The 24,853-nt window shown below is 41.9% G+C and overlaps 1 protein-coding gene across 1 annotated transcript; it reads left to right on the forward strand.

The window, feature by feature from the left end:
• Positions 1–13,434: 13,434 nt before the first annotated feature.
• On the forward strand, positions 13,435–24,046 carry LOC113885756 (pregnancy-associated glycoprotein 1-like). The gene is made up of 9 exons (XM_027531365.1): positions 13,435–13,535; positions 14,609–14,759; positions 17,308–17,425; positions 17,525–17,643; positions 18,825–19,018; positions 19,944–20,060; positions 21,728–21,869; positions 21,957–22,055; positions 23,736–24,046. Exons 1-9 carry the CDS (start codon positions 13,435–13,437, stop codon positions 23,883–23,885), a joined length of 1,191 nt encoding a protein of 396 aa, XP_027387166.1. The 3' UTR covers positions 23,886–24,046.
• The last annotated feature ends 807 nt before the right edge of the window (positions 24,047–24,853 follow it).

The following is a 24,853-nucleotide window of genomic DNA, read 5'->3' on the forward strand; positions in this document are numbered from 1 at the left end:
ATTGGGTCGTTTATTTTTCTGGAATTGAGCTGCAGGAGTTGCTTGTATATTTTTAAGATTAATTCTTTGTTAGTTGCTTCATTTGCTATTATTTTCTCCCAATCTGAAAGCTGTCTTTTCACCTTGCTTATAGTTTCCTTTGTTGTGCAGATGCTTTTAATTTTAATTATGTCCCATATGTTTTCTTTTTGCTTTTATTTCCAATATACTGGGCGGTGGATCATAGCGAATCCTGCTGTGATTTATGTCCGTGAGTGTTTGCCTATGTTCTCCTCTAGGAGTTTTATAGTTTCTGGTTGTACGTTTAGATATTTAATCTATTTTGAGTTTATTTTTGTGTATGATGTTAGAATGGAGAAGGCACTGGCAACCCACTCCAGTACTCTTCCCTGGAGAATCCCATAGGTGGAGTAGCCTGGTAGGCTGTAGTCCATGGGGTCGCTAAGAGTTGGGCACGACTGAGCGACTTCACTCTCACTTTTCACTTTCATGCATTGGAGAAGGAAATGGCAACCCACTCCAGTGTTCTTGCCTGGAGAATCCCAGGGACAGGGGAGTCTTGTAGGCTGCCATCTATGGGGTCGCACAGAGTTGGACACAACTGAAGTGACTTAGCACCAGCAGCAGCAGCATGACGTTAGAAAGTGTTCTTGTTTCATTCTTTTACAATTGGCTGACCAGTTTTCCCAGCACCACTTGTTAAAGAGATTGTCTTTTCTCCATTGTATGTTCTTGCCTCCTTTGTCAAAGATAAGGTGTCCATAGGTGCATGGATTTATCTCTGGGCTTTCTATTTTGTTCATTGATCTATACTTCTGTCTTTGTGCCAGTACCATACTGTCTTCATGACTGTGGCTTTGTAGTAGAGCCTGAAGTCAGGCAGGTTGATTCCTCCAGTTCGATTCTTCTTTCTCAAGATTCCTTTGGCTATTCAAGGCTTTTTGTATTTCCATAGAAATTCTGAAATTATTTGTTCTAGCTCGGTGAAAAATACCATTGGTCGCTTCATAGGGATTGCATTGAATATATAGATTGTTTGGGGTAATATCCTCATTTTCACTATATTGATTCTTCCAATCCATGAACATGGTATATTTCTCCATCTATTAGTGTCCTCTTTGATTTCTTTCACCAGTGTTTTGTAGTTTTCTATATATAAGTCTTTCATTTTTTTACATAGATATAGTCCTAAGTATTTTATTCTTTTAATTGCAATGGTGGGTGGAATTGTTTTCTTAATTTCTTTTTCTATTTTCTCATTATTAGTGTATAGGAATGAAAGGGATTTATGTGTGTTAACTTTATATCCTGCAACTTTACTATATTCATTGATCAGCTCTAGTAATTTTCTGGTGGAGTCTTTAGGGTTTTCTATGTAGAGGACCATGTCATCTGCAAACAGTGAGAGTGTTATTTCTTCTTTTCCAATTTAGATTCCTTTTATTTCTTTTTCTGTTCCGATTGCTGTTGCCAATACTTCCAAAACTATGTTGAATAGTAGTGGTGAGAGTGAGAACCCTTGTCTTGTTCCTGACTTTAGGGGAAATGCTTTCAATTTTTTACCAGTGAGGATAATGTTTGCTGTGGGATTGTCATATACAGCTTCTCCTGTGTTAAGGTATGTTCCTTCTATTCCTGCATTCTGGAGGGTTTTATCATAAATGGATGTTGAATTTTGTCAAAGGCTTTCTCTGCATCTGTTGAGATTATCATGTAGCTTTTATTTTTTAAATTGTTAATGTGGTGTATTCCATTGATTGATTTGTGGATATTGAAGAATCCTTGCATCCCTGGGATAAAGCCCACTTGGTCATGATGTATGATCTTTTTAATGTGTTGCTGGATTCTAATTGCTAGAATTATGTTAACGATTTTTGCATCTATATTCATCAGTGATATTGGCCTATAGTTTTCTTTTTTTGTGGCATCTTTGTCAGGTGTTGGTATTAGGGTGACGGTGGCCTCATAGAATGAATTCGTAAGTTGACCTTCCTCTGCAATTTTCTGGAAGAGTTTGAGTAGGATAGGTGTTAGCTCGTCTCTAAATTTTTGGTAGAATTCAGCTATGAAGCCGTCTGTTCCTGAGCTTTTGTTTGCTGGAAGATTTCTGATTACAGTTTCAATTTCCATGCTTGTGATATGTCTGTTAAGATTTTCTATTTATTCCTGGTTCAGTTTTGGAAAGTTGTACTTTTCTAAGAATTTGTCCATTTCTTCCAAGTTGTCCATTTTATTGGCATATAATTGCTGATAGTAGTCTCTTATGATCCTTTGTATTTCTGTGTTGTCTGTTGTGATCTCTCCATTTTCATTTCTAATTTTATGGATTTGATTTTTCTCCCTTTGTTTCTTAATGAGTCTGGCTAATGGTTTGTCAACTTTATTTATCCTCTTAAAGAACCAGCATTTGGCTTTGTTGATTTTTGCTATGATCTCTTTTATTTCTTTTGCATTTATTCCTGCTCAAATTTTGTAGATTTTTTTCCTTCTACTAACACTGGCGTTCTTCATTTCTTCCTTTTCTAGTTGCTTTAGATGTAGAGTTAGGTCATTTTTTAACATTTTTCTTGTTTCTTGAGTTAAGCCTGTATTGCTATGAACCTTCCCCTTATCATTGCCTTTACAGTGTCACACAGGATTTGGGTTGTTTTGTTTTCATTTTCATTCATTTCTATGCATATTTTGATTCCTTTTTTGATTTCTTCTGTGATTTGTTGGTTATTCATCAGCGTGTTTTTCACCCTCCATATGTTGGAATTTTTAATAGTTTTTTTCTCCTGTAATTGAGATCTAATCTTACTGCATTGTGGTCAGAAAAAGATGCTTGGTTTTGCCATATATCAAAATGAATCTGCTACAGATATACATGTGTTCCCCATCCTGAACCCTCCTCCCTCCTCCCTACCCATATTGTAAAGTTAAAAAATAAAATAAATAAGAATGTAAATTTAAAAAGAAAAGATGCTTGGAATAATTTCAATTTTTTTTTTTTTTAATTTACCAAGTCTAGATTTATGGCCCAGGATGTGATCTATCTTGGAGAAGGTTCTGTGTGCACTTGAGAAAAAGATGAAATTCATTGTTTTGGGGTGAAATGTCCTATAGATATTAGTTAGGTATAACAGGTCTATTGAATCGTTTAAGTTTGTGTTTCCTTGTTAATTTTCCGTTTAGTTGATCTGTCCATAGGTGTGAGTGGGGTATTAAACTCTCACATTATTATTGTGGTATTGTTATTTTCCCCTTTCATACTTGTTAGTATTTGTCTTACACATTGTGGTGTTCCTATGTTGGGTCCATTTATATTTATAGTAGTTATATCCTCTTCTTGGGTTGATAGTTAGATCATTATGTAGTGTCCTTATTTGTCTCTTTTCACAGCCTTTGTTTTAAAGTCTATTTTATCTGATATGAGTATTGCTACTCCTTTCTTTTGGTCTCTATTTGCATGGAATATCTTTTTCCAGCCCTTCACTTTCAGTCTGAATGTGTCCTTTGTTTCGAGGTGGTTCTCTTGTAGACAACATATATAGGGCTCTTGTTTTTGTATCCATTCAGCCAGTCTTTGTCTTTTGTTTGGTGTCCTTATTTGTCTCTTTTCACAGCCTTTGTTTTAAAGTCTATTTTATCTGATATGAGTATTGCTACTCCTTTCTTTTGGTCTCTATTTGCATGGAATATCTTTTTCCAGCCCTTCACTTTCAGTCTGAATGTGTCCTTTGTTTCGAGGAGGTTCTCTTGTAGACAACATATATAGGGGTCTTGTTTTTGTATCCATTCAGCCAGTCTTTGCCTTTTGTTTGGTGTCCTTATTTGTCTCTTTTCACAGCCTTTGTTTTAAAGTCTATTTTATCTGATATGAGTATTGCTACTCCTTTCTTTTTGTCTCTATTTGCATGGAATATCTTTTTCCAGCCCTTCACTTTCAGTCTGAATGTGTCCTTTGTTTCGAGGTGGTTCTCTTGTAGACAACATATATAGGGGTCTTGTTTTTGTATCCATTCAGCCAGTCTTTGTCTTTTGTTTGGGACATTCAACCCATTTACATTGTTCTCATTTCTTTTAATTCGTTTTTCTTTTTTCCTCTCTGTTTCATTGATTTCTACCATTCTATATTCTACCTCACTGATCCTATCTTCTACCTCTGTTATTCTACTCTTGGTTCCTTCCAGAATGTTTTTGGTCTTATTTATTGCATTATTCATTATATATTGACTCTTTTTATTTCTTCTAGGTCCTTGTTAAACCTTTCTTGCATCTTCTCAATCCTTGTCTCCAGGCTATTTATCTGTAATTCCTTATTTTTTTCAAGATTTTGGGTCATTTTTACTATCATTATTCAGAATTCTTTGTCAGGTATATTCCCTATCTCTTCCTCCCTTGTTTGGTTTGGTGGACATTTATTCTGTTCCTTTACCTGCTGGGTATCCCTCTGCCTCTTCATCTTGTTTATATTGCTGTGTTTGTGGTTGCCTTTCCGTATTCTGGCAGTTTGTGGAGTTCTCTTTATCGTGGAATTTCCTCCCTGTGCGTGGGGTTTGACAGGTGGCTTGTCAAGGTTTCTTGGTTAGGGAAGCTTGTGTCGGTGTTCTGGGGGGTAGAGCTGGATTTCTTCTCACTGAAGTGCAATAAGTGTCCAGCAATGAGTTTTGAGATGTCAATAGTTTGGAGTGACTTTGGGCAGCCTCTGTATTGAAGCTTAAGTGTATGTTCCTGTGTTGCTGGAGAATTTGCGTGGTATGTCTTGCCTGTAACTTGTTGGCTCTTGGGTGGTGTTTGGTTTCAGTGTAGGTATGGAGGTGTTTGATGAGCTCCTGTCAATTAATGTTCCCTGGTTCAGTCAGGGGTTCTCTGGTGTTCTCAGGATTTGCACTTAAGCCTCCTGCTTCTGGTTTTCAGTCTTACTCTTACAGTAGCCTCAAGACTTCTCCATCTATACAGCACCACCAATGATAAAACATCTAGGTTAAAGATGAAAAATTTCTCCACAGTGAGGGATACCCCCTAAAAGTTCACAGAGTTACATGGGAAAGAGAAGAAGGAGGTGGGAGATAGAAGTGACCAGGAGTAGAAGGGGGGAATCAAAAGAGGCCAGAGCAAACTATCCAGTAATCACTCCTTATGTGCTTTCCACAGTCTGGATCCCTCAGAGTTGTTCACAGAGTTACACAGAGAAGAGAAGAGGGAGGATGGAGATAGAGGTGACCAGGGGGAGAAGAGGGGGAGTTAAAAAGGGAGAGAGCAAGCTAGCCAGTAATCACTTACCTATGTGTTCTCCATATTCTGGATCCCTCAGAGATGTTCACAGAGTTACACAGAGAAGAGAAGAGGGAGGAAGGAGACAGAGGTGGCCAAGGGGATAAAGGGGGGAATCAAAAGGAGAGAGACAGTTTCAGCCAGTAATCAGTTCCCTAAATGTTCTCCACAGTCCGGAACACACAAAGAGATTCACAGGGTTGGGTAGATAAGAGAAGGGGGAGGGAGGAGATACAGGCGACCTGGTGGAGAAAAAGGAGATCCAAAGGGGGAGAGAGCAATCAGGCCACTGATCTCACTCCCAAGTAAAAATCGTTGCTGAAGATTGGGTTCTTAAAGGTACAAAATTGATAACAAATACCAAAAAGCAAAGATTAAAAATCTAGAGTGGAGGTTGGATTCTCAAAAATACAATATTAAAGGAAAAAAACAAAGTCACAAAATTTATTATATATATATATATATATATTTATTTATTTATATTTATATATGAATTTTGTTTTAAGAAATAAGGTCTTTTTTCAAACTAATAGTAGCTTATAAAAATGAAATTAAAGGAGTAGTAGAGGACTTAAAATTAAAAAAATAAATTTAAAGAATGAAAATAGTAAAAATATATTTAGGACTTTTTCTGGTGTTGTTGTGGACAGTGTGGGGTCAGTTCACTTTCAGTTAGTTCCTTCATCCAGCTTATACTTCTAAAGATCTATAGGCCCCTTCTTATGTAGTCAGAGATAACTGCAGGGTTTTAATCTATTGCACCTGTCACTTCCAGGGTGGTTCCCTCTGTTTTAGCTTCTTCTGTTTGCTGGTCTCTTCAGTATCTAATTTCTGCCCTGATGCAAAGGGGTGGTCGTGGACAATTTTTTAGGCTCACTTGTTCAGTTGTGCTGTGGGGAAGGAGGGTCACTGCCAACAGATAACACTGGCATGTGCTCACAGTAATTCGGTCACATTGGGTTTGCCCCCGCTCACGGCATGTATGCTTTCCCTGTCTACACTGCTCAGGCTCTAGGTTGCTCTGCCAGGAACTATCTGAGGCAGGCCCTGGGTTGCATGTACTTCCCAGGTCTAAGCCACTCAGGTCCAGGTACTCTGGTACTCCTCAAAGGTGCAGACTCAGTTGGGCCTGTGTTTTGTGCCCTTCCCAGGTCCGAGCCGCTCAGCAGATCAGGTGTTTGGCGAGCGCGGTTGCTGCGACTTATCACCTCTCCCATCCATGCCGCTCAGTTTTCTGGGTGTACAATCAGCACACTTTCTCAGACGGATATTGACCGTCCAGAATCCCAAGAAATCTTGGTTAGCAATGAAGCCTGCTTGCAGTTTGGTAGATGATGCCTCTCTGCGGCCACGATTGCCCCCTTCTGGCTCTGGCTGCCCTCGATCCCCTGTCTCTGGCAGAGGATGGGTTGGTCCGCAGCGCCTATCTCTGCTCAGTCCTTTGTTCTGTGAGCAGGCCTGGCAGTATCTTAGTTTAGGGTTTTTCCCTGGGGTAGCTATCCCAGGGTCTGGTTTGCTGTCTCAAGTTAGTTCCCTCAGATTGCCCTCGGGGTGTTCAGGCCGGGTCCTTACTCTAAGCAATTCAGCCCACACCTCCCTGCCCAGCCCCCTGTTGCTAGTGGCAGATGCAGGTGTCTGTGCAGCTTCTCCACTGGGAGTTACCATTGGGCATGTAATCTGTGCATTTAAATTTTTTACTTATTTTTCCTCCCAGTTATGTTGCCCTCTGAGGTTCCAAGGCTCTCCATAGACTCACCAGTTAGAGTGTTTCCTGGTGTTTGGTAACTTCTCTCTTTTTTAAGACTCGCTTCCCAGGACGGATCTCTGTCCCTACCTCTTTTGCCTCTCTTTTTATCTGTTACATTTTTTCCTACCTCCTTTTGAAAACAATGGGCTGCTTTTCTTGGTGCCTGATGTCCTCTGCCTGCATCAGAAATTGTTTTGTGGAATTTACTCAGTGTTCAAATGTTCTTTTGATGAATTTGTTGGGGAGAAAATGGTCTCTCCATCCTATTCCTCCGCCATCTTAGGACTGCCCCTGAAATTACTCATAATTCCTATGAGATCAATAGGGCTCTGAAGACAAAATTGCTTTGCTAGTGGGGAATAGTAAACCTGGTCTAAAGGCTGGTTTCACCTCAGCTTAAAAAACTTTACAGCAAGCCTTCAAAATATGCAATTGTTTCCAAGAAATTAACAGCGTTTGCAAACAGTGAAAGGAATAATTTATAAAAAATTTTAAAAAAATCCAGCATCCAAAGGTAAAGTGAGCACATCAACAATCTAGGACATCCATAATACAATTTAAAACTAGGATAAGTATTTGTCTTAGTTTCATCTCAATATTGTAAGGTAATTATCCTCAGAATAAGAAAAATAAATAATTTTTTTTTAAAAATCCAGATGTGTAAAGTAGCAAAAAAAATCCATAACGAGGGAAAAATCAATTAGCAAAAACACAAGTAAAATATATATTACATAATTAGCAGGGAAGGACATTAAAATGCATCAGTTCAATTCACTTCAGTTGCTCAGTCATGTCCGACTCTTTGCGATCACATGAATTACAGCATGCCAGGCATCCATGTCCATCACCAACTCCCGGAATTCACTCAAACTCACATCCATCAAGTCGATGATGTCATCTAGCCATCTCATCCTCTGTCGTCCCCTACTCCTCCTGCCCCCAATCCCTCCCAGCATCAGAGTCTTTTTCAATAAGTCAACACTTCACATGAAGTGGCCAAAGTACTGGAGTTTCAGCCTCTACGTCATTCCTTCCAAAGAACACCCAGGGCTAATCTCCTTTAGAATGGACTGGTTGGATCTCCTTGCAGTCCAAGGGACTCTCAAGAGTCTTCTCCAACACCACAGTTCAAAAGCATCAATTCTTTGGCATTCAGCTTTCTTCACAGTCCAACTCTCACATCCATTCATGACCACTGGAAAAACCATAGCCTTGACTACATGGACTTCTTTTGGAAAAGTAATGTCTCTGCTTTTGAATACGCTATCTAGGTTGGTCATAAATTTCCTTCCAAGGAGTAAGTGTCTTTTAATTTCATGGCTGCAGTCACCATCTGCAGTGATTTTGGAGCCCAGAAAAATAAAGTCTGACACTGCTTCCACTGTTTCCCCATCTATTTCCCATGAAATGATGGGACTGAATGCCATGATCTTCGTTTTCTGAATGTTGATCTTTAAGCCAACATTTTCACTCTCCTCTTTCACTTTCATCAAAGGCTTTTTAGTTCCTCTTCACTTTCTGCCATAAGGCTGGTGTCATCTGCATATCTGAGGTTATTGATATTTCTCCTGGCAATCTTGATTCCAGCTTGTTCTTCTTCCAGCCCAGCATTTCTCATAATGTACTCTGCATATAAGTTAAATAAGCACGGTGACAATATAGCCTTGATGTACTCCTTTTCCTATTTGGAATCAGTCTGTTGTTCCATGTCCAGTTCTAACTGTTGCTTCCTGACCTATATATAGGTTTCTCAAGAGGCAGGTCTGGTGGTCTGGTATTCCCATCTCTTTCAGAATTTTCCACAGTTCATTGTGATCCACACAGTCAAAGGCTTTGGCATAGACAATAAAGCAGAAATAGATGTTTTTCTGGAACTCTCTTGTTTTTTTGATGATCCAGCAGATGTTGGCAATTTGATCTCTGGTTCCTCTGCCTCTTCTAAAATCAGCTTGAACATCTGGAATTTCACGGTTCACATATTGCTGAAGCCTGGCTTGGAGAATTTTGAGTATTACTTTACTAGTGTGTGAGATGAGTGCAATGGTGTGGTAGTTTGTGCATTCTTTGGCACTGCCTTTCTTTGGGATTGGAATGAAAACTGACCTTTTCCAGTCCTGTGGCCATTGCTGAGTTTTCCAAATTTGCTGTCATATTGAGCAAAGCACTTGCACAGCATCATCTTTCAGGACTTGAAATAGCTCAACTGAAATTCCTCACCTCCACTAGCTTTGTTCATAGTGATGCTTTCTAAGGCCTACTGACTGTACATTCTAGGATATCTGGCTCTGGGTGAGTGACAATCAATAATCCTATATACATGAAGCTGAAGAACATTGAGTATGTTAAATAGAGACATGTAAAATAAAAATGCAAAGACTGTGGGGAAAAAAACTTAATTGTGTATCAGAGAGCTTTGAAGTAACTTTAAGAGTGCTAAAATATATGTAAATGGAATCTGACAGGAAGTTAAAGACAGAAGAAGAGTGCAAAGAACTGCATAATTACTGGCTGAAAATTTTCCAGGAATGATGAAAGCTTTAAACCCCTTAACACAGAAGCTCAATTAAGTCAAGGATAAGAAATATGACAACTATACAAAGGCACATCATAATTCATGGTTTAAGAATCAACCAAAGAAATGTAACCAGAAGGAAAAACAGACACAGTAGAACAAAAAATGGGGATGACAACTGATTAGGCAAAAGAAACAATGTTAGCCAGAGGACACTGGCACCACATCTTAAATTCTGAGAGAAACATAATTGACTCATAATTCTATACCCAAGAAAAATACATATCAAAAACAAGATAAAATACTTTTTCAGACATACAACAACTGCAAGACTGCATCACCAGCAACAGACCAATGAAATTAATGTTTTTTTTTTTTTAAGTTTTCACGTCAGAAGGGATTTAAATCCAAGTGAAAATCTGGATCTACAGGGGGAATGAACAGTACTCAAAATGTAATATAGGGACTTCCTTGGTGGTCAAGTGGTTAAGGATCTGCTTTGCAATGCAAAGTATTTGCAAATGGCAAAGCTTTGTTCCTTTAGCAGAGAACTAAGATCCCACATGCCACTGAGAAACTAAACCTGCATGTCTCAAATAGAGTTTACATGCTGCGAGTACTGAACTTTTCCTCCTCAAACAGAGAGTCCCTACCACAAGAAAGATCCTGCATGCCGCACTAAGACCCAATACAGACAAAGAAATCATAAATGAATAAATAATTTAATAATTATCTTAATTAATAATGATAGACTAGCAAGTCTATTAAGACTTGCTATTAAGACTACCATGGATCTTAAAACTACTAAAAAAAATTACAGTTAATAAAGTGTCAAAGGGTATAAAAGGGAATCAGAAAAACTACTCAGTCACAGAGAAGTCAGGGATAAAAAGAGACATGGAAAGACAGAACACGGGACAAACTGAAGATAAAGAGCAAGATGATTGAATTAAACACAACTGGAGAAGGCAATGGTACCCCACTCCAGTACTCTTACCTGGAAAATCCCATGGACAGAGGAGCCTGGTAGGCTGCAGTCCATGGGGTCACAAAGAGTCGGATATGACTGAGCAAATTCCCTTTCACTTTTCACTTTCATGCATTGGAGAAGGAAATGGCAACCCACTCCAGTGTTCTTGCCTGGAGAATCCCAGGGATGGGGGAGCCGCAGAATCAGACACGACTGAAGTGACTTAGCAGTAGCAGTAGCAGTAGCAGTAGCAGTAGCAGTAGCAGTAGCAGAGTTAACCCCTCAGATGTGAACCCAGACTGAAGATATAACCCAGGGCCCAGACGACAGCAGATCCCCATATACTGCACTGTGCAGCTGAAACAGAGGCTTCCAGGCCTCAGAGCCCCATGTCCCTGCGCACAGAACAGCATCAAAAGTTTTTATGGAACAGTAAATCAGAAGACTTCAATTATACAAAGTACATCCTCTATTTATAAAGAAATTGCATTAGAAATCAATGTTCACTGGACCGAAGAAGAAGGTGCTAGCATAGTGCAGACCTGCCCTCTTTTACAACTCTAATTCTTCTCAGGAGGGAGCAGGTAAATTGACAAGGCTTACATCTCTTCAATACTAGATATACTTGACATACATAGACAATACTAGACATTCATGTTTGATTTTCACGGTTCAGCGTATTCTCTCTTCTCCTTTTATGCTCATCTTGGGCAACAGAGACTGCTCCTCTAAACCACAGCTCAATCACTAAACACAAATCCGGATGATATTTGCCGAGTCTTTTACATAAACCAGTGAAAACTTGTTTCCTCCTATTTTGCACTCTTGGCTCTTTTCAACCAACCATGGCTCTTGTCCTACCTCCTGGGATTCTGGTACTCTGTCATTGGTAGGCATGTTCAAATACACTGGGCCTAAATTACACCCAATGAAATTCCTATTCAGAGTGGTCATAATACACACAAAAAGGGAAAGAACAGGCAGCTCCTTACTTTCCTCTCTTTATCCTTCACTACATACATTCACTGAAAACCTGTGTAGCAAGTTTATTACATACAAACGTTCAGGTTGAAAACTTTCAAACATGTAAAAGTGCATTTGCATGTGCAATCACATTAGTTAGTTCACAGATCTGACACACATTGTCATGGGCACATCCAAGACAAGTTGATGTGTATTTGTGTACTTTACTGTACAGAAATGTATGGAGTACAATAGTGCGGGACTTTTATTTCAAGCCTACACTGTCTACAAGGAAGCATAAATACAGTGGTAATGTAGATGGTACTACTATTCTATTTTTAAAGGTGTGCTTAGTTGCTCAGCTGTGTCTGAATTTTCAACATATGGACTACAGTCCACCAGACTTCTCTTGCCATGGGGATTCTCCAGACAAGAATACTGGAGTGGGTTGTCATGCCCTTTCCAGGTACTGCAAGATTAAAAATGTTTCTTTTATTGTGTTTGTTTTTTTATGTATTATTTATGTGAAAAGCATCATAAAGCTATTAAACTATAGTAATATATAGCCAATTGTCTTAATTGGCTACCTAAGTACCTTTGCTGGATTTATGAAGAAATTGGGATTTTTGTACACCCTTTTCAAATGCAACTTGTTAGTATACAGGGGACTTACTGTTCTGCTAAGATCTGTAGATCCAAAAGTGAACGCATCCCCTCCAGGTCCAAGGAAGTCACATTGTTGTTTGGGAATTCAGAGGAAACGTGAGATCTCCATAATTCTAGCCATTTCAGTCTTTTCAAAAGAACTTGATCAGGACAAACAAATACTAAAGTAGAAATAGTCATTGTGTTTCTACCCACTTCTAGAAAATGTTGCTAAGTTCTCAATACTGGATCTTGTAATGCTGGTGGACTAGATGGATAAGTGATGTGAACAGAAATAAAGAAGGTGAGACAGGTAGGTCAGAATATAAGGTAACAAAGACAAGGTATTCAGAAGCTGAAGAATTGAGAGAGATTTGGACCTGTGTTGGAAAAGTAAGTTTCAAACCAAATTGGGTCATGTGGTATGTGTAATCCTCACTTCAGTCCTTAGAAGATCTGTACTGACCAGTCTGCCTCTATTTTCTGGAGCACAGTTCATATCCATCTAGCTGTTTCTCATTGCTGCTCCTTCCCCCTGGCTCCCACACTTTGCCCAGCTGTTCAGGCTATTCCATCCTTTTTTGTTTGTTTGTTTTTGTTCTTTAAGGCAAGCGCTGCAGGCTACCTACACAATGATGTATTCTCTAGTTCTCTTTCAAAACTGAAAATAGTTTGTTATATAAATATAAGCCCAGTAGCCACAGGACTGCACTGCCTACCCACCCATGCTCTTAGTCATGACTGGTGACTTAGAGATGCAAGCAGATCTGTAAGAGGGATTTCTTGGAAGACTGCTTTCAAGGAGCTGATTCAGCTGAGAGATGAGACTCTTCCCTTCCCCACCTACTTCCTAAATGTTGTCTGGATTTTTGTTGTGATGGCTGGAACTCCTGCAGTTGTACTGGACAATCATGTAACCTTGGAGATGGATAGCACCCAAGCTCTGGCTGGTCCACCTCCAGCTTTTCTCCTCTCCAATGAAAACAGCAATGCATATCTCGTGAAGTGGCTAGAAGGTGACATGAAACCACAAGTGTCTAGCATGGCCCCTAGTATCCATTTTCATGATGTTCTTAGCAGTTTTTCTCCAAGTAGGCAAGGTTCTCTGTCTTCTTAGATGTACATGCAGATCAGTTTGATTTTCCAGCAAAGCTTCAAAGAAGAGATTACACTTCAATTCTCCGTATTCTGAAAAGCTTCAAAGGTCACTCGCCAAGGAAACTGATGAAGGTAAAGATTTTATCGAGACCTTTGTGTTTTTCTCAGATCTTTTAGTGGCCTAAAGGGGAAAACTAGGGTAAGTCAGAGCATATATAACTAGGGGCTCCTGGTCACCACTACATGCTAAAAACCCAAACTTCCCTGAGTACTTGGAGCCAGGAAAGAAACATGAATTGGCTTGTGCTCCTCGGGCTGGTGGCCTTCTCAGAGTGCATAGTCAAGTATGTATGGGGACTGTAAGTCACATCATATTCCTTTCTCGGATTTTTGTTTTCATCTGATTATTCTTCCAGCCATCAGGTTTAGAAGGGAATGGAATATTTCCCTAAGAGTCTTAAAGTTCAACTCTTTCTTATTGATAAGTAACTTGCTATAGGAACTGTGGATCCCAAGGTCTTGGTGTAGATTTGGGTTGCACAGCTCTTGGGGTCCAGTCATGTCGTGACCTATTGAAAATGCAACTCCTTGCAACTGTTCAGTGCATAATCTATGCAGATGTCAATGTGGTCCTGTGGAATAGCACTTTTCTACATTTTATTCAATATGTCCTCTTTTTTCCCTGTCTATTTCAGTGTGTATATGCCCATGTCTGCATCTCGGTATAACTATCATTTATCTCTCCATCTCTTTGGAAGTCACTGGGAGTGTATTTCTCTTTGTGTGGTTTTCTTTTAATTTTTCATTTGACTCTTACTTCCTTTTCAAGCCTCAGAATTTCCCTTACTTATTCCCTATATCTTGGATTTATCTTTCAACTCTCTCTTCTCTTTCAACTTGGAGAAAAACACTCTTTTACACTTTATATTGGACAAGCAGTGTGAACACAGTCAACTCAGAAAACTCTTGCATTTCAAATTGCTCCCTTGTAAAAGAGGATAAAAGTCCCCCTTCTACCTCTTTCCTTGAGGTTCTATGAGAAGGAATGAGTGAGATGGCAACAGCAATGTTAATGGCTGTCATTGTTGAGACTTCATATTTATCAGATACCTTATATCCATCACTTCACTTATCCCCTAGATATTTTATTTGGAGGGTTTGTATCATTACCTTCCACCATTTTACCGAAGGGGTGACTGAGACACCACATGGTCATATGGCTTACCCAAGACTACAGAACAGAACCTGTATTCAAATATATGTCTTTGCCATGGTATATGCATAAAATTCCGATAATAATGCACCTCATAAAAATGATTAGAAAATACACAGGGAAATTACAATAACAGTTATACCTTAACACTGACAGCTAATTGTAGCATCTTCTTTGTTTTCTTTGTCAAATGCTCTGTGAAAGAATACCTCTAAGGAGAGTGAAGACCATGAGAAATACCGTCAGTGGAAAAAACATGCTGGACAATTTCCTGAAGGAGCATGCTTACAGACTGTCCCATATTTCTTTTCATGGCTCAAATCTAACTAGTCACTCGCTGAGAAACATCAGGGATGTGAGTATTTTGGGAGGATGGTGCCCCACAGCGCCCCCTGGTGTTCTAGCTTAGCACTGGGGCTCATCTGGAGGTGTCAGGTGGGATGTTGGGGTTGGGGTACCTGCAGGAGGCAAAGACACTGGAAAACAGAGACCCCACCCAGAGGAGAAGGCACTCTCATCCTCAACTGTTGGTCTTTGTGATTGGGCCTCGCAATTACCAGGTGGCAGGTAAACATCCATTTCTGTGTCAAAGATGTGTCATTAGTTTGCGGGTGATTGTTCCTTCTGAAATAAGTGAGCCACTCAGTTATAGATAAAGAGTGAACCATCACTTCTCAAAAGGCAGAACCAACTGCAAAGCAATTGTGAATCTCCAGGTAGAGTAATTCAGTTTCCACAGAGGCAAGAACCACAGCAGTAAAAAGTTACTGAACCTGTATTCTGAGTACGGTCATAAGAATCACTGTGGTTTCTGTTTTTAGATTAGAAAAAGGGCTTACTTTTTCTTCAGGATGTCTTAAAAAATGCCCAGGCTAGCCTGAGACATAAGGAAAGAGTAAACACATGTCAAATTAGAGGGTCAACTGTGTGCTGTTGATTGGATGTGGTCTGAGTTTAGAGGGAGTGGCTGGCATTGGTCAAGGACCTCCTAAAGAAGCGAGTGCTAAGGCTGAATTTGAAGAGACTACAGAGCTTCTCAAATGAAGGCACCAGGACTTCCCTGGGTGTCCAGCGGTCCTGGATGCCCCGTGGTTATGTCTCTGGGCTTTCCATGCAGGAGGTACCACTTCAAAGCCTGTTCATAGAGTCAATATCCTGCATACAGTGTAGCACAGGAAAAATATATCAAATGCAGATACCTCTGTGACCAAAGTCTGTGAGCTGCACGGTGGTTAGAAAGTCATCTCAAGAGATATGTGCTTGTGATGGGTCTGCCAAGATTTTCTATTTCTTCCTTGTTCAGTTTTGGAAAGTTGTACTTTTCTAAGAATTTGTCCATTTCTTCTACACTGTCCATTTTATTAGCATATAATTGCTGATAGTAGTCTCTTATGATCCTTTGTATTTCTGTGTTGTCTGTTGTGATCTCTCCATTTTCATTTCTAATTTTATTGATTTGATTTTTCTCCCTTTGTTTCTTGATGAGTCTGTCTAATGGTTTGTCAATTTTATTTATCCTTTCAAAGAACCAGCTTTTGGCTTTGTTGATTTTTGCTATGATCTCTTTTGTTTCTTTGCATTTATTTCTGCCCTAATTTTTAAGATTTCTTTCCTTCTACTAACCCTGGTGTTCATTTCTTCCTTTTCTAGTTGCTTTAGATGTAGAGTTAGGTTATTTATGTGACTTTTTTCTTGTTTCTTGAGGTATGCCTGTATTGCTATGAACTTTCCCCTTAGGACTGCTTTTACAGTGTCCCACAGGTTTTGGGTTGTTGTGTTTTCATTATCATTCGTTTCTACGCAGATTTTGATTTCTTTTTTGATTTCTTCTGTGATTTGTTGGTTATTCAGCAGCGTGTTGTTCAGCCTCCATATGTTGGAATTTTTAATAGTTTTTCTCCTGTACTTGAGATCTAATCTTACTGCATTGTGGTCAGAAAAGAGAGAAATGCAAATCAAAACCACTATGAGGTACCATTTCATGCCAGTCAGAATGGCTGTGATCCAAAAGTCTACAAGTAATAAATGCTGGAGAGGATGTGGAGAAAAGGGAACCCTCTTACACTGTTGGTGGGAATGCAAACTAGTACAGCCACTGTGGAGAATAGTGCGGAGATTCCTTAAAAAACTGGAAATAGAACTGCCTTATGATCCAGCAATCCCACTGCTGGGCATACACACTGAGGAAACCAGAATTGAAAGAGACACATGTACCCCAATGTTCATTGAAGCACTGTTTATAATAGCCAGAACATGGAAGCAACCTAGATGTCCATCAGCAGATGAATGGCTAAGAAAGCTGTGGTACATATACACAATGGAGTATTACTCAGCCATTAAAAAGAACATTTGAATCAGTTCTAATGAGGTGGATGAAACTGGAGCCTATTATACAGACTGAAGTAAGCCAGAAAGAAAAACACCAATACAGTATACTAACACATATATATGGAATTTAGAAAGATGGTAATGATAACCCTGTATATGAGACATCAAAAGAGACACTGATGTATAGAACAGTCTTTTGGACTCTTTGGGAGAGGGAGAGAGTGGGATGATTTGGGAGAATGGCATTTAAATATGTATAATATCATATATGAAATGAGTTGCCAGTCCAGATTCAATGCACGATACTGGATGCTTGGGGCTGGTGCACTGGGACAATCCAGAGGGATGGTATGTGAAGGGAGGAGAGGAGGGTTCAGGATGGGGAACACATGTATGTGGCAGATTCATTTCAATATAAGGCAGAACCAATACAATATTGTAAAGTTTAAAAATAAAATTAAATTAAAAAAAAAAGAGAGAGAGAGAGAGAGAGATTTGACACCCAGAGGGAGGCATCAGTTTGGGAATAAAAGGTAGCCAGTTCTGCACTACCCACTCCCTCCTTCTCCCTGTAGTTGTTCTACGTGGGTAACATCACCATTGGAACACCCCCTCAGAAATTCCAGGTTATCTTTGATACAGGCTCATTTTTCTTGTGGGTGCCCTCCATCTTTTGCAACAGTTCAACCTGTTGTGAGTACAGACACCCCCATACCCGGACCATCTTTCACTTGCCATGCCACCCTGTTTCCACCCTTGGCACCTGATGACACTCATCTCTTGTGTCTGCAGCTACACACATTAGGTTCAGACATCTTCAGTCTTCCACCTTCCGGCTTATCAATAAGACCTTCAGCATCATCTACGGATCTGGGAGAATTAAAGGAGTTGTTGTTCATGACACAGTTCAGGTAAGAATGTAACAAATGCTGAATCAGGACTGGCTATGGAGTGGTCACTGCTTGAAAAACAGATGCAGGACCATCTGGCAGGACCCTTCCTAGCCTAACTCCCATAGATATTGTCCATCTTATCCACAGGATCATGTCTCTGGGGAGGTAGTGCCCCTGTTGACACAGGAGCAAACAAATTAGCTAACCCAGAGAGTGGCTTGAGGTGTGGACTTGCAGCTCCTCTGCCCATGAGCAGTTCAAGGTTCATTTTGCGAGGAGCGAGAAGAAGGGATAAAAGCACCCACTTTTATATTCACTGAATATTACAGGCACTTTCAGGTGATAACTGGTTTAATCCTGCAATAACCCCACACAGCAGTTACTCTGATTAGCTCATGAGACATATGAGGAAACTGAGGTGCAGACAGCAAGGGCCTTGCTGAGGGCACACATGTGGTAAGTGGTGGAGTTAGGCTGCCATTTCAGGACTGAAGTTGCCGTTGGGTGTTTGGGGACAGGATAAAACTAATCTGGGGATCCTGGGGGCAGTCAAGGGCTTCATGTATCCAGAGTGGGAAATGAGGCTCTGAGAAGTCAAGGGGCCTGATAAATGAGTTCTCACTCTAGACGACCCTTGAGAGTCTAAGAAACCTATGGCTTGCCTCCCCCAAAATACTGAGTAGTTCCCCTCTTTCTCTTTCTTTGTCATACACACTCAAGAAATATACACATATCTCCAAAAGTGAATTCCCCAGGCAGTAATTTCACAGAACCGTGCAAGCAAGATTGTGTTTTTGGCTTCTGCCTTCCTCGACAGATGCAGAATCCACAGTACATTACAGAGAATGCAGTCCATTCCTGTCATTAGGTCACAGTGATGCCAAAGAGAAGGCTATCTTGCTCCTGATTGCTTTGTCTCTAAGGTGGTACCAGTGAGACATGGCCTGACTCTTGGTTGCCTCACCTGGATGGACTTGACTCACCTAGGTGGTGTTTTTCAGAGGGGCAGATGTTTTAAAATTCACAACCTCTCTAAAATGGAACCCAAATTCCCCTCCCAACTTGATCTACCATCTCTGGGACACGGAAGACAGATGCCAGACTCAGTTCTTCTTTGAGGATCTAATGACAATGCACCCCAGCCCAGTCTTAGCCCCACTTGATGTATCTGTAAGTGGGAACACTCTTCTCTCCCACAGATTGGGGACCTTGTAAGTACTGACCAGCCATTAGGTCTATGCATGGAAGAATCTGGTTTTGAGGGCGTAAGTTTTGATGGCATCTTGGGCTTGAGCTACCGCAACATATCCTTCTCTGGAGCCATCCCCATCTTTTACAAGCTGAAGAATGAAGGTGCCATTTCTGAGCCTGTTTTTGCCTTCTACTTGAGCAAGTAAGTCTGAGATGGGCAATCCCTTTCTCCAAATTAGCTGTAAATGCTTTCAGGTGCATGAAAATTATAGAACACTTGATAAAGAAATATCCTGAGAGATAATCTAACCCAGGATAACTATGGCCCAGGCCCCAACTGGCTTCACCGTGGCTTTAATAAATAAAATTTTATTGGAACACAACCCTACTCCTGGGCTCAAGACCAGTAACATGGTCTAGGGGAGTGAGTGAGGAGGAAGGCTAATGGAAGGAAACAGGAAATAAGTTGAAGGAAAGGGTATTATTTGCCTATGAATTTGATAAGGAAGGAAGGAGAAGGATGGTGGATATCTTTATTTCTTCATTAGAATTACACTGGGAGCCCAGGACCAGCTACCCAATTTGTAGGAGCAAGTGAGAAGTGAAAGTGTGGGACACAAAAGTCTGGGACCCATTGTTCAAGAAATATTAGGCATTTCAAGACAGGGAGAGCAGAGGTGGGGTCCCTTCTGAGTGTGGGGCCCTTTGGACAGTAGAGGTCACAGGCCAGTGGAGCCAACTCTGGGTGAACTGAACCCACACCCTTAGAAACCTCAGGCCTTGATTTTCCTGAAAAATGACAAGGTGGACAAGGGGAAACCAAAACACTTCAGCACCATGTCCTCTGACGGTGTCTGAGCACTCATGTCACTGGAGGTCCAGGGAGTCTTCAGAAGACATAGTAGGTGGAGCCCAGCCAAGTGATTCAGCTTCTAACCTCCTCTGTGTCACTTACTAGCCAGTAACAGACCTCTGTCTGGATCTCACTCTCTCCTAGATGCTATTTCTGCATCTGTACATGGAGACCTTATTAGAGCCTTGATGGGTGGACAAGCACAGCTCTCAGACAGTGCTGCTGTTACTGTCCTCCAAGGATCGCCCCCCCCCCCGCCCACTTCTCTCTACAGAGACAAACAGGAGGGCAGTGTGGTGATGTTTGGTGGGGTGGACCACCGCTACTACAAAGGAGAGCTCAAATGGGTACCATTGATCCGAGCGGGTGACTGGAGTGTACACATGGACCAGTAAGCCTCTCCATCTGAGGGTCAGCCCAAGTGATGCTCCCACTACTGTACATGGACACAGGCAGACACACAAATGCATTCTCAGACACACAGTCACACAGACATATACACCACCTTCAACAACACAGACACACAGACATATGGAAACACACAAGCAGATACATATAAACATACACAGAGACACATAAAAACATGCATAGCTAGTCAGAGACACACAAGCACACACAGAGACACATACAAACACACATACAAACAAACACACAAGCACATAGATACACAAACAACCCATGGGTTCATAATCCCCAGGCCTTCTGAGCAAGGCTCTGACCAGGGTCCTAAAAGGGTCCAGAGAGGTCTGTGCAGCTAGGAGAGGGCTGCACCCACTGCCCTTTGAGGTGGGGAGCATGGTTAGAGGACTCTACAGTGTGTTGAACAGAGAATCAGGGAGAATTTCACCAGCCTGAACAGAGTTATGATAAGATGACCGACTGTCCAGGGCTACCTAGGACATAGGAAGTTCTCAGTACAGATAAATGTCAGTTTAAAAACAGGGACAGTGAGAAAATGGGGAAAACTGGTCTTCTTAGGGAGCAGCTACCCATCAGTGGAGAGAGGTGGGCTGCAGTCTTAAGATGTGAAAGCAACTAATAAAAAGGACACCCCACATTCTTGGGCACACAGTGGGACAGGGTCTATAACAGAGAATCAGGAAGGTGGGATCCAGGAGCGACCTGAGGACAAGAGGCATAATTGATAGGATTCTGTGTGATACCCTCAGACAAAAGCTGAACTATCCTTTGGAGTTTCTGTGGCCTAGTCATGTATTTCCTTGCCAGGGTCTCAGGGCGTGAGCTGGTTGTAGGAGCAGTGCTGGGAGACACCCTCTCCCAGAGGAGCCCCTCTCTCCCCCTACTATGAGAATCTCACGCCCCTATGAATTTCCATCTTCACTCTGTGTGCGACCTGTTATTTGTTCCCCATCAGATACAGCTCTCTGGATATTTCTTATTGTTTTCTCAGTCTTCATTAACTCAATGAACAGACAAGCACTGGGCATCCACTGTGTGTCAGGCACTTTAGGGAGCCAAGGAGAATAAAACTCACTCTCACATCTAAGAAGGCAGATGTACATGAAGTGACTCGCCCACATAGTGAATTGTGACTTTGGTACATGTTAGACACGAGGAGGAGAAGGCAATGGCAACCCACTCCAGTACTTTGCCTGGAAAATCCCAGGGACAGCTGAGCCTGGTGGGCTGCCCTCTATGAGGTCCCACAGAGTTGGACATGACTGAAGTCAGTCAGCAGCAGCAGTAGCACACATGAGGAGGGTTCTACAGAGAGCGACCAAGATACGAGACTAACAAACACCGAGGGAAAGACTTCACGAAAATAATACAATTAAAGTGTAATCTGGAAGAGGAGAAGAAATTTGCTAGTCAAAGGGGAGTGGAGTCTTCTAGGAAGGAAGATCAGCTTGTGTCAAGGTACAAAAGATCCTGGTGTGTTCAAGTACTGCATTCGAGGATGTCAAGAAAGGTGCTGTGTCAAGATTAAAGGAAAAGAGGGCAAGAGATGAAGGGCTATTTATGAGACAGTAGGGAAGGGGACAACTCTGGAGAGACTCACAGTGACCTTGATGCCCGCTTTCTTCCATTGTCTCTCAGCATCTCCATGAAAAGAAAGATTATTGCTTGCTCTGACGGCTGCAAGGCCCTTGTGGACACTGGGACATCAGATATCGCAGGCCCAAGAAGACTGGTCAATAACATACAGAAGCTCATCGGTGCCACACCACGGGGTTCCGAGGTGAAGGGTCATGCCCCAGGGTCACTCCCAGTCTCCACACACAACAAGGATCTCCAGGGCCAACCTCTCACCCTCTCTCTCTAACAGTACTACATTTCATGTTCTGCTGTCAATACCCTGCCCTCTATTATCTTCACCATCAATGGCATCAACTACCCAGTGCCAGCTCGAGCCTACATCCTCAAGGTGAGGGGACAATACTGAGGGTTGGTTCTCAAACTGGAATTTGCAGGAACCCATGGGCCGCTGCTGGGAGGAGGGCGCCCTCTGGAGGCCATGTCACACCATTGCAGATGCTGCTCAGCCCTGTGCCTGGGCCAGTACCTCCCACAAAACCGGTAACTTGAGAAGTAAGGGCTGTGTGGGACACTGATCTTCCTGAAATAAATGTGGAGATGCCATACCATATGGCATGGTGGGAGTCACAAGGAGAGGGGAACACTAAGGTTGTCAGTCCTCAAAGAGCTTCAATTCAATCTGAACACATAGGTGCATGAACATGAAAGTCAGCTCTAGCAGTCCCTGAAATAGGCCATGTTACAAGGAGAATGGCTGGGGACAGTCCCAGTGTGATGTCCCAGCATAAGTTAACAGTGTCCCTTCCCTTCTCAAACTTCTCCTGGTTTGGATGATAAATTGCATGGTCAGCCTAGCTCTTGGCTGCATCTTCCCATTGCTCTGGCCAGGTGCCTCCTTTGTGAGTTGGGGTACCTGTCCCCTCTGTGGGGAGGTTGGGCCCTAAGTTGAATAAATGGTGCACAGTGACTGCTCAGCCCCGGCACAGGGTGGAGGCTTCATGTCAGCTCCCTACGACAGTTCAGAGCAGGCTGAAGGGCTCAAAGAAGGCTTTGAGGGTGAGGGAATTTCAGGAATTCTAAAACCACAAACTCATTAAGCCTAGGGAGTTTTGCTTGGTTCTAAGCAAAACTGCACTGGATTCCATGCAAATGGCATCTCAAGGTGGTCTGCACTGGGTCACTGGGGACTTACTCGGGGTAATGAGGGCTATAGACTGACCAGTGGGGATGGGGAACCAGAGTACATTACCCACCCAAGCCTGGAGTGGCCAAAGAGGATGAGTGCAGGCCGAAGGAGGCTTCTCAGAGTTCCTGAGTTAAGTCTTCAAGAATTGTTGTGGGCACTGCTCTATTTAACATGGATAACCAACAATGAGTTATTTTGTAGCACAGGGAACTCCCCTCAGTTATATGACAGCCTGGATAGGAGGGGTGTCCTTGGGACCAGGATACCTGGATACACATGGTTGAGTCTGTACTGTCCACCTGAAACTCAGAATATTGTTAATGAGTTATACTCCAATACAAAAAACTTTTTAAATAAAGTATGGATTGTGGGGATGCAGGAGGAGAACCAGCATTCTCTGCAGAGAAAACAAGGAGCAGGAGTCAAAAGAAAAGAAACAGGGAGTGAGGGGAACTATGGACACACTTGTTCTTTTCTAATTATATTGAAGTGTGGCTAATCTTCAGTGTTGCATTAAGTTCTGCTGCACAACAATGTGACTCAGTTATACACATAAAAAATATATTTTTCTTATTCTTTTTCATGTGGCTTATCACTGAATATTGAATATAGTTCCTTATGGTCTACAGTAGGACTTTGTTGTTTTTCTTCCTTTGTTTCCCCAACTCCCAGTCCTCCATTCACCACACCCTTCCTCATGACAACCTCATGTCTTGGCGCTCTTTGCTTTTGGATTAACTCTCACATCCCCTGCTGCTGAGAAAACCCCTTGATACTTACCAAAAGAGGGAAATAAAACAAAGAATTGTGCTGGGTCTGGATATTGGGGGAAGTCACTCCTAAGGGCTCATGCTGATTGGTGTGTGTCTCTGACTCCCCCAGGATTCTAGAGGCCGCTGCTATACCACCTTTAGAGAGCACCGATTCAGTTCATCTACAGAGACCTGGATCCTGGGTGCTGTCTTCCTGAGGCTGTATTTCTCAGTCTTTGATCAAGGAAATGACAGGATTGGCCTGGCACCAGCAGTGTAAATGCTTGGAGTGGTTCAGGAATCAGTAAAGCACTCCTAACACACATTCACTCACACTTTAGGCACTCCTGCCCAGGATGCTGGTAAACTGTATTTGGTGGTCTGTACACCCTATTCTCAGTAAAGAATAAAGGGTTTCACTCTTAATGGTGCTGAAACAAATGGCTGCCTCTGTGTCTGGGAATGAAGGATCTAGAACCAAGTCTGAATCAAAATTGAGAGAAGCCTTACTCCAACTGGCTTCAAGAAAAATGGAGACTCACTGAAATTATTCTGGGAATCTAAGATACAAGAATCAGAGCAAATACAAAGATCTCAGTGACTAGTCCCAAGAAAGCAGAAGTCATCAATTCTTTCACCTTCACTCTTTCCCTTCAGTTTACTTTGATGGTCTTAGCCTGGCAACTTTTTTCCTTAAGGCTTCTACACCTAGTGAGGGAATCCAAGCTACCTGCCCTAGGGTTTTAAATCCCGAAAGCATCACCTAGTAAGGAAAGAAATTGCAGACATCAGAGTTCAAGGGTGTTCTCTGAATGACTCACCTCAGATCACATGTACACCCCTAGATCAGTCATCCTGGCAGAGACATGGGGTCTTATGTCTGGCTTTACACGGTCTTGGTCCTGACTTAGCAGCACACATGATTGTCAATTTCCTCCAAAACTACACGACTGAAGCGGGGGAGAGGCAGCCCCAAGGATAGTGACTGGCAGATGGTCTAGGCCATGGAAGAGTTTGTGATGACCCACCAACTCCACCACCTCCTCATTCGGAGGAATTATAAGGGATAATGAAACAGACTCTCTTTATCCCATCTCAGATGATCTTATCACTGTGCTTCACCTCCAGGGGAGTTTAGGTGAGGTACTTCATGCAGAGCTGGTTCCCTCTTGTTCCCACACCCCAGTCACCAGCTCTCTGCCACATACGCCTGCTCTGCCTTTACAGTCTCACTTGGCAATTGGTGGC

This window comes from Bos indicus x Bos taurus, chromosome 29 (assembly GCF_003369695.1).
Source record: "Bos indicus x Bos taurus breed Angus x Brahman F1 hybrid chromosome 29, Bos_hybrid_MaternalHap_v2.0, whole genome shotgun sequence".
Taxonomy (NCBI): Eukaryota; Metazoa; Chordata; class Mammalia; order Artiodactyla; family Bovidae; genus Bos; species Bos indicus x Bos taurus.

Bases quoted from the DNA above. Each gene is read 5' to 3' on its own strand.
- LOC113885756 (XM_027531365.1), top strand. From the start codon at position 13,435: ATGCTAAAAACCCAAACTTCCCTGAGTACTTGGAGCCAGGAAAGAAAC. The intron at 17,644-18,824 runs GTAAGAATGTAA...TCTCTCCCACAG, and splicing joins TTGTTCATGACACAGTTCAG to ATTGGGGACCTTGTAAGTAC. The intron at 19,019-19,943 runs GTAAGTCTGAGA...TTCTCTCTACAG, and splicing joins TTTGCCTTCTACTTGAGCAA to AGACAAACAGGAGGGCAGTG.